At 54.2% G+C, this 12,900-nt stretch overlaps 1 protein-coding gene across 4 annotated transcripts; it reads left to right on the forward strand.

The window, feature by feature from the left end:
* Nucleotides 1-533: 533 nt before the first annotated feature.
* On the forward strand, nt 534-11,666 carry PBXIP1 (PBX homeobox interacting protein 1). 4 transcript variants are annotated; one of them, XM_032154413.2, is made up of 11 exons: nt 537-592; nt 2,899-2,985; nt 4,733-4,859; nt 5,119-5,183; nt 5,257-5,422; nt 7,771-8,004; nt 8,132-8,155; nt 8,421-8,491; nt 8,585-8,716; nt 9,342-10,573; nt 11,032-11,666. In XM_032154413.2, the coding sequence occupies exons 2-11, from the start codon at nt 2,935-2,937 to the stop codon at nt 11,126-11,128; spliced, it is 2,199 nt and encodes a 732-aa protein (XP_032010304.1). In that variant the 5' UTR covers nt 537-592; nt 2,899-2,934; the 3' UTR covers nt 11,129-11,666. The 4 variants fall into 4 exon arrangements, with proteins under 4 accessions (XP_032010305.1, XP_032010304.1, XP_058295213.1 ...); XM_058439230.1 differs by lacking the exon at nt 537-592 and adding an exon at nt 1,206-1,521; XM_058439231.1 differs by lacking the exon at nt 537-592 and adding an exon at nt 1,207-1,521 and having other exon boundaries at nt 7,771-7,923.
* The last annotated feature ends 1,234 nt before the right edge of the window (nt 11,667-12,900 follow it).

The following is a 12,900-nucleotide window of genomic DNA, read 5'->3' on the forward strand; positions in this document are numbered from 1 at the left end:
CTAAGGGTGAGGGGAGGGGCTGCTTCTGTTCTAGCAAATTTCATTTTGGGATGTTTTTCAGATCGTTCCCGTCCCCCAACCGTTTTTTAAAGTAGCAATGGCATCTTTTAAGCAGTCTGTTTTGGAGCACATTGGGGAGAATGGCAGGAGGGCTATTTCCACACCCTGGATTTGCGACCTGTCCCTCTCCCTTCCCCCATCTCACAGCTGTCTCTGTCTATCCTGGGGCCAACCTGGCCCCTTCGTCATCTCAGAAGACGGCACCGTCTGCCTTTCTCTCAGTCTGGCGGGGGGGGTTCCCCCTAGAAACTGTTTAGACACTGGGAAACAAGGGCAGGAAACTCAGGATTCAGTTAGCTGGGACCCCGGTCGCCCACCAGGAGGTAAGCCCAGGTTTAGGGCCGTGTCGCTAGACCTCCCTTCCCCTCCCCTGGCTCTGAATTCCTGCTCTTATTGGCCAAAAGTTTCCGCCCCCTTGGGGAAGTTGACTTTTCATTGGTCAGTTTCTGGTCACATGATTTTCTTCTCGGGCTGCAAACAAAGGGAAGCCAGCAACAAGTTAAGCTGAAGACGGAAGCAAGAGCTGGTTCAGGTAATGCCTTAGCTGGGAAGGGGTCCACAGATTCCCTTTGAAGAGGGTGGGATAAGGAAAAGGGAAGGCGGAACTAATCTAGAAGGAATGAGCTGCTTTTCATTTCTGGGCTGGGGGAGGAAGGCCAGGTGCCGACACTAACAAAACAGGAACTTGCTCTGGGTACCCCAGGCAAGTGGCCCTAGATCCTTTGCTTTAACGGTTTGGAGGAGCAACTGTTAGAGGAGTTTAAATTAACTAGAGGCGAAACTTCCTAGCTTTATACTGAGTGGGAGAGCTCCCCCTTTAGCGTTTTTTAGAAATAGCAGAAGTCTCTGTCATAATCCTTACAGGAGGTGTTTGTTGAATCCTGCCTGAATGAAAAGAAGGGGGTGGAGGGAGGGAGTGGAGGTGGGTTTTCTTCCAGAAGGTCGATGAAAAGAAAAAGATCTGGAAACACAGCAGGGAAGGGTGGAGATTAGACAGCAGAAGGAACTTCCTAATAAGGCAGTGAGATGCTGGCTTGGGAGAAGAGGTATTTTTTTGAACCCTGGGTTAACCTAACCAAGAAAGAGGTATCAGGGTTTGGGACCCAGAGTATAGGAGTTTCAGAGTGTCTCCTATTTGGGTCTCATAAGTATTTATTTTGTTGACCCAAATACCTTTGTTGGTTTCCATGGAGACAGTGGGTCTGACATCACTGTGGTTGCCATGGTGCCTGGTTCTAGAGGACCTGAGCAGGCTGTACACACAGCTAGGGATAAACAGGGACTTCAGCCCAAGCTGCTGCCACTTCCTTCCTGCCACCACCTGTTAACAGTCAGCAACTGGGGACGGGGAGATAATAACAACGGCGGGGGTGGAGCCACAAGCGGAAGGCTGAACAGCCATGGCTCTATGGATGCTTACAGATGCATGCCAGGGTGTCCTGTTGGATTTGGTACAGGGAGGTCATTGCAGCCATTCTCCTGTCTCCGTGTGGAATGAGTGCATGTGTCTGGGAGGATGGGCATTGGGAAAGACCTATCCAGGACTTGGATCTTGACTGGCAGGAGCCACAGGAGGTTACTTAGGGCACCACGCAGGACATGAAAACAGCTCAAACAGAAGGGGATAATGTGGTTGGTTTCAAAGGTAGAACTGCCATACTCTCCCAGCCTCACTTCCCTTTTCCTGAGTTTCCTTATAAAGTGCTCGGGAAGCAGTCATTTATCCTCTTCTGAAGGATCACAATCCAGTACTCTTGAGAGGTCAGCTCATCTATCCTTCCACCTTTATGCCTGGTCCCAACAGGAGCTGCCTGAGGGAATTGTCTTAGCCTTGGATGAAGGGGCGGATCCCTCTCTGCTTACCCTGCTTTGCGTCAGTCAGGCTTTGGAAACTGGAGTGATTCCCTCCCCTATCCCTGTCAAGTCAGAGCAGATTAACCGGGTGCAGGACCATAGCCCTGATTTTTGTCTATTTTTTGCAAGCTATAAAGTGATGTATATATACATGATAGTTGCCATAAATCCGTTTTCTGAGTCACCTTCAAGTTCCCTAAGACCAAACTCTGGCGATTACTAAGAAGGTAAACAGAATTTAGGATGGAGACTGAGAGTGATGAGGAGACTTATAAAAGGTGCATCCAGATGGATCTAAGCTATGCCAGTGGTTCTCAACCCTGGCTGTGCATGAGAATCATTTGAGTGGTTTTTAAAAAGACCCACGCCCGGGCCTACCCCCCAACTCAATTGAATCAAAATCTTAGGTGATTCCAATGTGCAGCTAAGATTGAGAACCACTGAACTAGACCGTACCTAGAACTTATGCTGGGCAAGTGGTGGGACACTTAGGGCTGAAGGAGGCCATTGAGTCTTCCCTTCCAGGTCCTGGGGGAGAAGGTAGTGATTGTGTAGGTACCTGGTGTTGTGAAGGGAGGGCTGTGTTGTTTCCCTGCTCTTCTTATTAACAAGTCTTCTTATTGGCAAGTCGAGTCTGTCAACCTTGCTGGGCTTCATCTTCCCTGACATGTCAGGGGGCTGGACTGGAATTCCCCAGAGCCTTTCCAGCCTATGCTACTTTGACCTTTCAAGGTCAGTTCAGTTTTCCAAGGCCCTTTTGGTCCCTGTAAGAGGCTGGCTTCTCTGTGGCTGTTGGCAGATTCTGATTTGCAAGGCAAATACTGCTTAGAAGAGCTGGGGTGTCAGGGAGAGAAGGACTGGAACCAGGCTTGGTTCTGGAGGCTGCTGCCCAGCACTTGAACCTTGGAACCCAGCCAAGGCTGCTTTCTGCATCCTGCCCCTCCTGAAGCGAGCTCCCATCCTTAAGAGAGCTTTCTTCTGCAGGTGGCAGCCACAGCAGCCTCAGGGACCTCAGCGACTATGGCCTCCTGCCCAGACTCTGATAATAGCTGGGTGCTTGCTGGCTCTGAGGTAGGAAGAGCAGGCCTGGGAACCATGGGGCCGGGGTTGGGGGGTGTTTCTGCAGTGCTGGGCTTCTTTCTTGGTGGGTCCTTTTCCTTAGTCCTGATGGTCACCTACATCGCTTCCTGCCGGCTGTTAGAGGAACTCCAGTAGCAGGAAGTAGATTGGGCCCCAGGGATTAGGTGTTGGCACTTGGACCATGCCATGAAGGAAGGGACCAGTTGGGTAAGCTGAGACAAGTAGGGAGGGATTTCGAATGGAGAGACCAATGTGAACAAAGGTCCTGAGGCGATAGTGGGGAACGCCATGCTGGGGGAGACTGTGGGACACCCATGGGTGATATGGAGACATGGGTTGGAGCCAGTGTTGGAGTGAGGTTGGGGGCAGAGCCTGGGAACCCCTGGAAGAGACCTGAAGGGCCTGGCTGAGGCCTTCAGGCCTCATCCTGATGGGAAATCAGTGTGGGGCTTTGGGTTAGAGGGATCAGGACAATCATTGTCTCAGGCAGAGGGTGAAGCCACTGTGCAGGCTGGGTGGGAACAGGGAGAGAGTGTTTTGAAGACCCCTTACAGCAGTCCAGGTAGCAGCTGGCGGGGCAGAAGCCCACTGAGGAGGGAGAAGGGGGTTGGCAGGATGGGGAACTGAGTGGCTAGAGAAGGGATGGCAAAAATTTGTCAAAGGCATCTCTGAGAGTTCCAAGACCTAGCGACTTTGTATATCAGAGCCACCAGGAGGGGAGGAGGGGAGAAGCTCAGTTTCAACATGTTGAGTTTGAGGTGCCCTTGAGGAACCCAGCTGGGAGTAAGGAGTTGACCTTGGGGATGACGCTGGAGCAAGATAATGGACTGGGGCTCACTGGCAGAGGGAAGGCAGGTATGAGCAGACGGGCACCAGGCTCTCAGAGCCCTGGCCTCCTGTTGAGGTGTCTTTGTTGACAGCTGGGGGGCCTTGGGCATGCCATTTCACCTCTCTGTCCTTTCCTGTAAAACGGGCGTCATGATTTTTGCCTTGTAGGGGGTACCATGAGAATAAAAATGTTTTGAAAATAGCAAAGACACAACTAAGGTGAAGCATTATTCCCAGAGGGATAGTCGGAACCATGGGGCAGGTGGCAGGCCAGGGCCCTGCGGAAGGGGAGTAGGCAGAGGGAGGAGGCCAAGGCTGTGTGGCCAGGGCTGGATGTCCAAGCTGAGAGCACCCTGGAGACAGGCTGTCTGTGGTTGGGGTGGGTTGGGCTTCTGTGAGCAGCTGCTGGGAGATGGGTGTTGGGGGAGTGTCAGGGGCCAGTGGGAAAGGCCAGAAAGGCTTGAGAGATATAAGTAGTTGTCCAGTTGAGAGGGCAGCTGCAGGGACACCCCGGGAGGCATAACTGTGACCCGTGGGCACCTAGGGGACTTTGTTCTCTTGCCTTCCTCCCACCCTTAATATTATAATATCTGGGTTGTTCATCTGTGGGGAAGGAAGTGCTGCTGATCTTGATGGGAGGGAAACATAGGCTCTAGCTCACCTCCTGGAGGCGGGGCACCAGGTTTGTACTGCAACCAGTGCCTTGGTCTGGTGGTGCTTCTCTGTGTAGCGGAAACCTGGCCCCTGAAAGTTCCTCCTCACAATGAGTGAGGCTGGGGAATGGCCGAGCACTTGGTGCTGCCCCGAGCCCCTTTTCAGGCCAGCTCATGACTGAATGTGTGTGTTTCTGGGATGTGGGCTGGGGCCCCATTCTTGGGTGCAGCCCTTCTCCTTGCACTTCTCCTCCCAGAGCCTGCCAGTGGAGACACTGGGCCCGGCATCCAGGATGGACCTGGAATCTGAGAGAGCCCTGCAGGCCCCTCACAGCCCCTCCAAGGCAGATGGGGAAGAATTAGCTGGGACCATGGATGGAGAAGGTACTGGGCCCTGCTTAGGACATAGCTTACCGGACAAAGCTATTCTCCATATTTTGGGGTTTCTCAGTTTCCTCAGAGAAAGGGAGGCTGGTTCGTTTTAGTCCCTCCATTAATCTCAGTCGACAAACTCCTTTTCTTATTCCATCCTGGCTTTTTCCTGCCCCTTCCAACCTGGTAGGGGCCTGTGGGATGGACAGAGGGCTGCATAGGAAATTCAGCTGGGGCAGTGGGTTTTTCTGGGCCTTTTCTCCTACCACAGGGACACTCTTCCAAACTGAAAGCCCTCAGTCTGGCAGCATTCTAACAGAGGAGACTGAGGTCAAGGTGAGGAGATTCCCTGTGGGAAGGAAGGGAGGTGGGGAGGGCTAGCAGCTGCTCACTGCTGCATCTGCATTAGGGCACCCTGGAAGGTGATGTTTGTGGTATGGAGCCTCCTGGCCCAGGAAACACAGTAGTCCAGGGAGACCTGCAGGAGACCACCGTGGTGACAGGCCTGGGACCAGACACACAGGACCTGGAAGGCCAGAGCCCTCCACAGAGCCTGGCTTCAACCCCCAAAACAGGTGAGAGTCCTCCTTGCCTCTCCTGTCACTCTGCTTCTAGAAGGCATGGGAGAGGGATCAGCCATCACTACTGAGCACACGCTGTGGTCCAGGCCCTGGGGCTGAGCAGCTTGGTGCTCTCCTTTCTCACCACTACGCCTGGGACGTTGAGGCCCAGAAAGGTTGAATGACTTGACCAAGGTCACACTGCTGGTAAGGGGCAGGGCCCACATCTGGTTGACTCTTTCCTCTCTGCCATGGGGACCTCCTCTTTTCTTGCTTCCAGAATTCAACCCTTATTTCTGGAGTCCCTTCCTTGTGCTGGCCCTGGGCCTGGGCAGAGGGAAGATGGTTGGTTACCGCCTATGTAAGTGGCAGATCAGACCGAGCCAAGGTGCATATCAGACCTAAGAGAGGTACAGAACTGTAATTAAGGTACTCCCAAAGGAGGGAGAGGCCATTCAGTCAGGGGACTGGTTGAGGGCAAGGGAGAGGCTAGGACAGTGAGAGGTGACATTTGAGTGGAGCCCTGAGCACAGAGTAGGCTTTTGGTACATAGGGCAGGGGAAAGAGAATATTTTAGGCCAAGGCTGCAGCATCAGCAAAGGAGTGGGGACCACCTGTCATGTGCAAAGGAGCTCTGTTCCAGGCTTTTGGCAGAGGAGTGTAGGAATTGGTCCCTGTTGAGTGACAGGATGGAGGGCCTGGGGCCCATTTAGGAGGCAACTGCAGTGGTCAGGCAAAGGTGATGCAGACCTGGGCTGGGCATGGTGGCTCGTGCCTATAACCCCAGCACTTTGGGAGGCTGAGGTAGGAGGATTGCTTGAGCTCAGGAATTCAAGACTGCAGTGAGCCATGGTCATCCCACTTCACTCCAGCCTGGGCAACAGAGCGAGACCCTGTCTCCAAAGAAAATAAAAATAGGCAGCTGGATGCAGTGGCTCACGCCTGCATTCCCAGCACTTTGAGAGGCCAAGGTGGGTGGATCACCTGAGGTCAGAAGTTTGAGACCAGCCTGGGCAACATGGTGAAACCCCATCTCTATTAAAAATACAAAAATTAGTTGGGTGTGGTGGTGCGCACCTGTAGTCCCAGCTACTTCCCAGCTACTTGGGAAGCTGAGGCAGGAGAATCGCTTGAACCCGGGAGGCGGAGGTTGCAGTGAGCCAAGATTGTGCCACTGCACTCCAGCCTGGGTGACAGAGGTAGACTCTGCCTCAAAAAATAAAATAAAAATAAATAAAATAAAATAAAAAAATAAAAATAGGCTGGTTGTGGTGGCTTATACCTGTAATCTTCACAATTTGGGAGGCCGAGGCGGGTGGATCACTTAAGCTCAGGAGTTTGAGACCAGCCTGGGAAACATGGCAAAACCCCGTCTTTACAAAAAAATACAAAAAAAAAAAAAAAATAATTAGCCGGGCGTAATGATGCATGCCTATAGTCTCAGCTACTCGGGAGGCTGAGGTGGGAGGATCGCTTGAGCCTGGGAGGTGGAGGTTACAGTGAGTTGTGATTGCGCCACTGCATTTCAGCCTGGGCGACAGAGCCAGGCCCTGTCTCAAAAAATAAAAATAAAAAAATATTAAAAAAAAAAAGAAAGAAGATGCAGACCTGAACTAAGGCAGGTACAGTGTGGGTTGTGAACAGGGGTGGACTGTCAAGATGTTTAAGTGTAGAACTGTGAAATTGGATGTGAGGTGGAGAGGGAGGGCTTAGGTTAGCTAGATGGTGGCAGCAGTGCCTTCCCCTGAATTGGGGAAACATCAGAAAAGAACCAGTTTGCAGGGCAGTGTGTTGAATGTTTGGTCCCAGAGGGAGTGGCCAGTAGGCAGTCAGACATACAGGCTTGGAGCTCTGGGAGGCCAAGTGAGGAGTTACACACTAAGGACTCATTGCTGAAGGGGGGTGGGTCAGTGGTGTGGGTCACAGAATTGTGACTATGTGTACAGTGAGAAGAGCAGAGAACCTGAAATGGTGCCAGGGAGACCACTGACTTTAGGATCAGGGAAGAGCCAGGGAGGGAGAATGGGAAGGAGTGGCCAGAGAGTTTGGAGGGGACCCAGGAGGGTGGTAATAGCTGCAGAAGTTTGATGCACCGTGCACACTGAGTAAGGAGGATGCTTTCAGGATGAAAATGGCTTTTATAGCTTGTAGATTGACAGCACTGGTCTCCTGCCTCCAGACTGGGCAGGGACAGTCATCAATGCCCAGGCAGAAGTGGGCAAGTGGGCAAGGTCTTCAGGTGCCCCTCTCTGGGGTCAGGCCTGAGGACCTCCCTCCCTGTGCCTTCCTCTGCTTCCCCTTTCTCCCTGTGTCTCCCCATCTCTCCAGTCACCTCACTGCCCTGTCCTTGTCCTTTCCCCTAGCTTGGATCAGGGAGGAGGGCCGCTGCTCTAGCAGTGAGGATGACACCGATGTGGACATGGAGGGTCTGCGGAGACGGCGGGGCCGGGAGGCCGGCCCACCTCAGCCCGTGGCGCCCCTGCCTGTGGAGAACCAGGCTGGGGGTGAGGGTGCAGGCGGGGAGCTGGGCATCTCCCTCAACATGTGCCTCCTTGGGGCCCTGGTTCTGCTTGGCCTGGGGGTCCTACTCTTCTCGGGTGAGTGGTACCTCTGAGGCTGGGGCCTTGGGCTTCCACGCCTGCCTGCCCTCCTGCCATGTTCTCACCTTACCTCACCTCACCCCTCCCTGAGGGCTTCATCAGACTTCTCTGTCTCTGTCCTTAGGTGGCCTCTCAGAGTCTGAGACTGGTGAGTAGGGAGGAGCCTGTCTTGTGCTGGGGGGTTGTGTGTGTTGTCTGGTTCTCTGGGTTAGGAGTAGGGGTGCGGGGGGTTCACATTTATTTCTCAGTGGCCTTGTCAGCTGTTCAGGGTGCCCCTTGGCCCTTTACCTCACCAGACCTCTCAGCCACAGGGTGGGTCCTGAGCAGGAGTGGTGGCTGTGTGAATGGGAGGGTGTGGGGAGAATGGGCTCTGTGTGCCTCAGGACCAGTTTCAGGGTTTCCCTTTCCCACAGGGCCCATGGAGGAAGTAGAGCGGCAGGTCCTCCCAGACCCCGAGCTGCTGGATGCTGTGGGGGACAGGCAGGTATGTGTGAATGTCTCCAGAGGCAGGTGGGGCCTGGCTGGGGAGAACCTGGGCTGTGGGGTAGCATGGCATAACAGGCTCTTCTGCCCTTAGGATGGGCTAAGGGAACAGCTGCAGGTCTCAGTGCCTCCTGACAGTGTCCCCAGCCTGCAAAACATGGGTCTTCTGCTGGACAAGCTGGCCAAGGAGAACCAGGACATCCGGCTGCTGCAGGCCCAGCTGCAGGTGGGCATAGGCAGGAGGGGCTGGGCTAGGGTAGCCCACCTAGGCCAGGCGTCTGTCCTAGCATCCTCCCCCAAAAGGAATGTTTCCTATTTACCCACACATCCTGACCCTCCCCTCTCCCACTATGGTCAGGGCATCTTCCCAGTTCTTGGTTCACATCCTTTGTGCTAAGGTTTGGGCCAGGGCTGGCATACCTGTTCCACATGGTACATGAAACATACATGGTATCACCTGTGATTGATTGGTATAGTCTGCCTGGAGCACTGTGTGGAAAAGGATTTAAAGAACATGCCAAGTGCCATGATCAATTAACACTGTTCCAGGTATGGGAGGTGGAAACAAGACTGTGAGAGCCACACATTGGCTATCCTTAGGTGAATCTAGGAAGTGTGTGCTTATATAAAGACGTAGATGCCGAGACCCAGGATGGAATTTGGGGATCCCTGTGTCTCATTCATGATGGAGATGGGGTGGAGGATGAAAACCAAATCCTCTAGGTGTTCCAGGCCATAAAACGGGCTCAGGCCACCTGCCCACTATAATGGAATGGAATTGGGGTAGAAGGCATTGGGGCAATCCTGACAAGAACTCTTTGTGACTTCCTTCATCCCAAACCATATTCTAGGCCCAAAAGGAAGAGCTTCAGAGCCTGATGCACCAGCCCAAAGGGCTAGAGGAGGAGAATGCCCAGCTCCGGGGGGCTCTGCAGCAGGGCGAAGCCTTCCAGCAGGCTCTGGAGTCAGAGCTGCAGCAGCTGCGGGCCCGGCTCCAGGGGCTGGAGGCCGACTGTGTCCGGGGCACCGATGGTGTGTGCCTCAGTGGGGGTAGAGGCCCACAGGGTGACAAGGCCATCAGGGAGCAAGGCCTCAGGGAGCAGGAGCCAGAACTCAGCTTCCTGAAGCAGAAGAAACAGCTGGAGGCTGAGGCACAGGCATTAAGGCAAGAGTTAGAGAGGCAACGACGGCTACTGGGGTCTGTACAGCAGGATCTGGAGAGGAGCTTGCAGGATGCCAGCCGCGGGGACCCAGCTCATGCTGGCTTGGCTGAGCTGGGCCACAGATTGGCCCAGAAACTGCAGGGCCTGGAGAACTGGGGCCAGGACCCTGGGGTCTCTGCCAATGCCTCAGAGGCCTGGCACCAGAAGCCCCACTTCCAGAATTCTAGGGAGTGGAGTGGAAAGGAAAAGTGGTGGAATGGGCAGAGGGACCGGAAGGCTGAGCACTGGAAGCATAAGAAGGAAGAATCTGGCCGGGAACGGAAGAAGAATTGGGGAGGTCAGGAGGACAGGGAGCCGGCAGGAAGGTGGAAGGAGGGCAGGCCAAGGGTGGAGGAGTCGGGGAGCAAGAAGGAGGGCAAGCGACAGGGCCTGAAGGAACCCCCAAGGAAAAGTGGTAGCTTCCACTCCTCTGGAGAAAAGCAGAAGCAACCTCGGTGGAAGGAAGGGGCTAAGGACAGCCATGACCCCCTGCCATCCTGGGCAGAGCTGTTGAGGCCCAAGTACCAGGCACCCCATGGCTGCTCAGGTGTGGACGAGTGTGCCCGGCAGGAGGGCCTGACTTTCTTTGGCACAGAGCTAGCCCCAGTGCGGCAACAGGAGCTGGCCTCTCTGCTAAGAACATACCTGGCACGGCTGCCCTGGGCTGGGCAGCTGACCAAGGAGCTACCCCTCTCACCTGCTTTCTTTGGTGAGGATGGCATCTTCCGTCATGACCGCCTCCGCTTCCGGGATTTTGTGGATGCCCTGGAGGACAGCTTGGAGGAGGTGGCTGTGCAACAGACAGGTGATGATGATGAAGTAGATGACTTTGAGGACTTCATCTTCAGCCACTTCTTTGGAGACAAAGCACTGAAGAAGAGGTGGGCAGCTGTAGGGGAGTTGGGTTGGGTGAGACAGAGGCAGTTGGGAGGATGTGAAGAGCAAGGGTCATTAGTTTGAGGATGTATCCCTACTTTTGGTCCCCAGCTGGCTTCCCTTAGAGAAGGCATCTAGGTCCGCTTCCTTTCTTCCCTTGAGGGTAGGAAGCCGCCTATGCCTACCCCAGAGTGGTCCTGAGCAGTCCCCTTTTGGGCGGGGGGATTCTTTCTCCTGAGTTGCCCTGCCCTACCTCTACCTGCATGGCCCAGGGGACGAGGGAGATCCCCATCTTCCTGCCTCCCCGACTGGAGCCTTTATCCTGGGAGACCAGGTTTTTCCCCCATATGCTTGGCGGTGCCTGCTCAAGTCAGCTTCATTGGGAGGAGCAGGGTCCTCTCTCCTTGGGGAACCCACTTTCATTGCATGGTATTGTCCCCTAAAGGCCTCTTTCTCCCCACAGGTCAGGGAAGAAGGACAAGCACTCGCAGAGCCCAAGAGCTGTGGGGCCCAGGGAGGGGCACAGCCATAGCCGCCACCACCACCACCACTGGGGCTGACGCCCTGCCCCACAGGGAATGGCCTTGGCCTTGCCCAGCCCAAGATCCCAGCATTATCTAACTCCTGGGGGGTGGACTCTGTCCTGGCTTGTTTGGTGTCCTCGGATATCTTTCACACAGTAGAGCAAAATCACCAGCCCTGCACTGATGTCACTTTATCTAGAAAAAGGCCTCAGCTGGACCTGTGTTGCCATCTATGCAAATGCATGCAAATACTCCAGGCCTTGGGATGTGGGCTTGTGGGGTGGGGTGTGGGGAAGGCAATCTGATTCTGAAGCTAAAGAGCTTTCATCCTCTTGCGTGTATGTCCCCAGAGTAGGCCCCTTGACCCACATGCTGACCGGCGCCTTGGGATTTGACTAGAGTTGCTGGCTCGAGGCCCAGCACGAGGACTTTCCCTGGGGTTTTGTTAGGTTTGGAAGCAGCTGTCCCTAGGGGGTGAAGTCCCCCTTTTTTTTTTTACCCCTGCTTCTCCCACGGCCTCAGCTCCCCATGTGAACTGTAGACTCAGATCCCAATAAAGTGCTGTTGCAGCTAGGATGCTGGGTGGTTTCTAAGCACAGGGGACACCCCACACCCCCTGCCTGAATGGATGGGTCCATCCCAGGCACTGGTACTTGCCCCCTTGTTCTGTATCCCCCTTTGCCCTTGCCTTGCCCTTCCAACAAACCCTAGGCCCTTGAGAAGCTGATGCTTCTCCTTTTGCTCACAGCTGCCTCGGCCCCACCCCTGGGAGATGTAGCAAATTGAGTGTGGGTTTTGGAGTCCGAGCCTCGTGCTCAAATCCAGGCTAAGTGATCCTGAGCAAGTCAATCTTTGGGAACTTTGGGTTTCTTATCCTCAAAAAAGGCGATGGAAGGGCTGGGGAAGTGATTAAATAAAGCAATGCAAGAAAAATGCCTCTCCTGTTTTGGGCACTCAAAAGTTATTGCCTTCTTTAGGGAAGGGTGTGGAGGAGGGAAAAGAACTCAGGCCCAGAAGGGAGAGCTTCTGGGGCTGGGGAGGTGAGGGAGCCACTAGGTGGCACCCTGGCTCCACGTTTGCTCCAGACCTCGCCTCTCCCACTACTCACTGTCCCCAAAATCTCAGACCCTACCCCACTGACCCCAGGGCCTGCTCCACTGGCCAGCTCTCCCAGGATGACCAGACTCCCCTTGGCTATTCTCGAGGAAGTCCTTCCTGAGATCTAACCTTAGTCCCTTCGGCAATACACTGGGCTTCTTGACGACCCTGGAAATACCCAGGAAGTACAGGAGACAGAATAATGTGGTGTGACTGCTCAGGCAGGAGGGGGGGGACTACAGGTTCTAGAAGGGGCTGTAACTGATTTCTGTATTATTTAGCAAGCGAATATGTAACTCTGTTTAAGGGCTTAAAGGTATTAGCTCATTGAATTCATGTGTGGGTGGGGCAGGAGTTAGGGCAGGCTGGGGATGGAACAAGGACCACTAGTTCAGCAAACATTTATAAAGTCTATTGTGTACCAGAAACAGAGAGGCACTGGGAATATACAGAGGCACCTTAAGAAGCCTAAAGTTGGGTCAGGTGCTGTGGCACACGCCTATAATCCCAGCACTTTGGGAGGCCGAGGCGGACGGATTGCCTGAGCTCAGGAGTTTGACACCAGCCTGGGCAACACGGTGAAACCCCGTCTCTACTAAAATACAAAAAATTAGCCAGGTGTGGTGGTGGGCGCCTGTAGTCTCAGCTACTCGGGAGGCTGAGGCAGGAGCATCACTTGAACCTGGGAGGCGGAGGTTGCAGTGAGCTGG

The sequence above is a fragment of the Hylobates moloch genome, unplaced genomic scaffold (genome assembly GCF_009828535.3).
Source record: "Hylobates moloch isolate HMO894 unplaced genomic scaffold, HMol_V3 SCAFFOLD_5, whole genome shotgun sequence".
Lineage (NCBI taxonomy): Eukaryota > Metazoa > Chordata > Mammalia > Primates > Hylobatidae > Hylobates > Hylobates moloch.

Bases quoted from the DNA above. Each gene is read 5' to 3' on its own strand.
- PBXIP1 (XM_058439230.1), top strand. From the start codon at position 1,483: ATGCATGCCAGGGTGTCCTGTTGGATTTGGTACAGGGAG. The intron at 8,005-8,131 runs GTGAGTGGTACC...CTCTGTCCTTAG, and splicing joins GGGGGTCCTACTCTTCTCGG to GTGGCCTCTCAGAGTCTGAG. The intron at 8,492-8,584 runs GTATGTGTGAAT...TTCTGCCCTTAG, and splicing joins ATGCTGTGGGGGACAGGCAG to GATGGGCTAAGGGAACAGCT.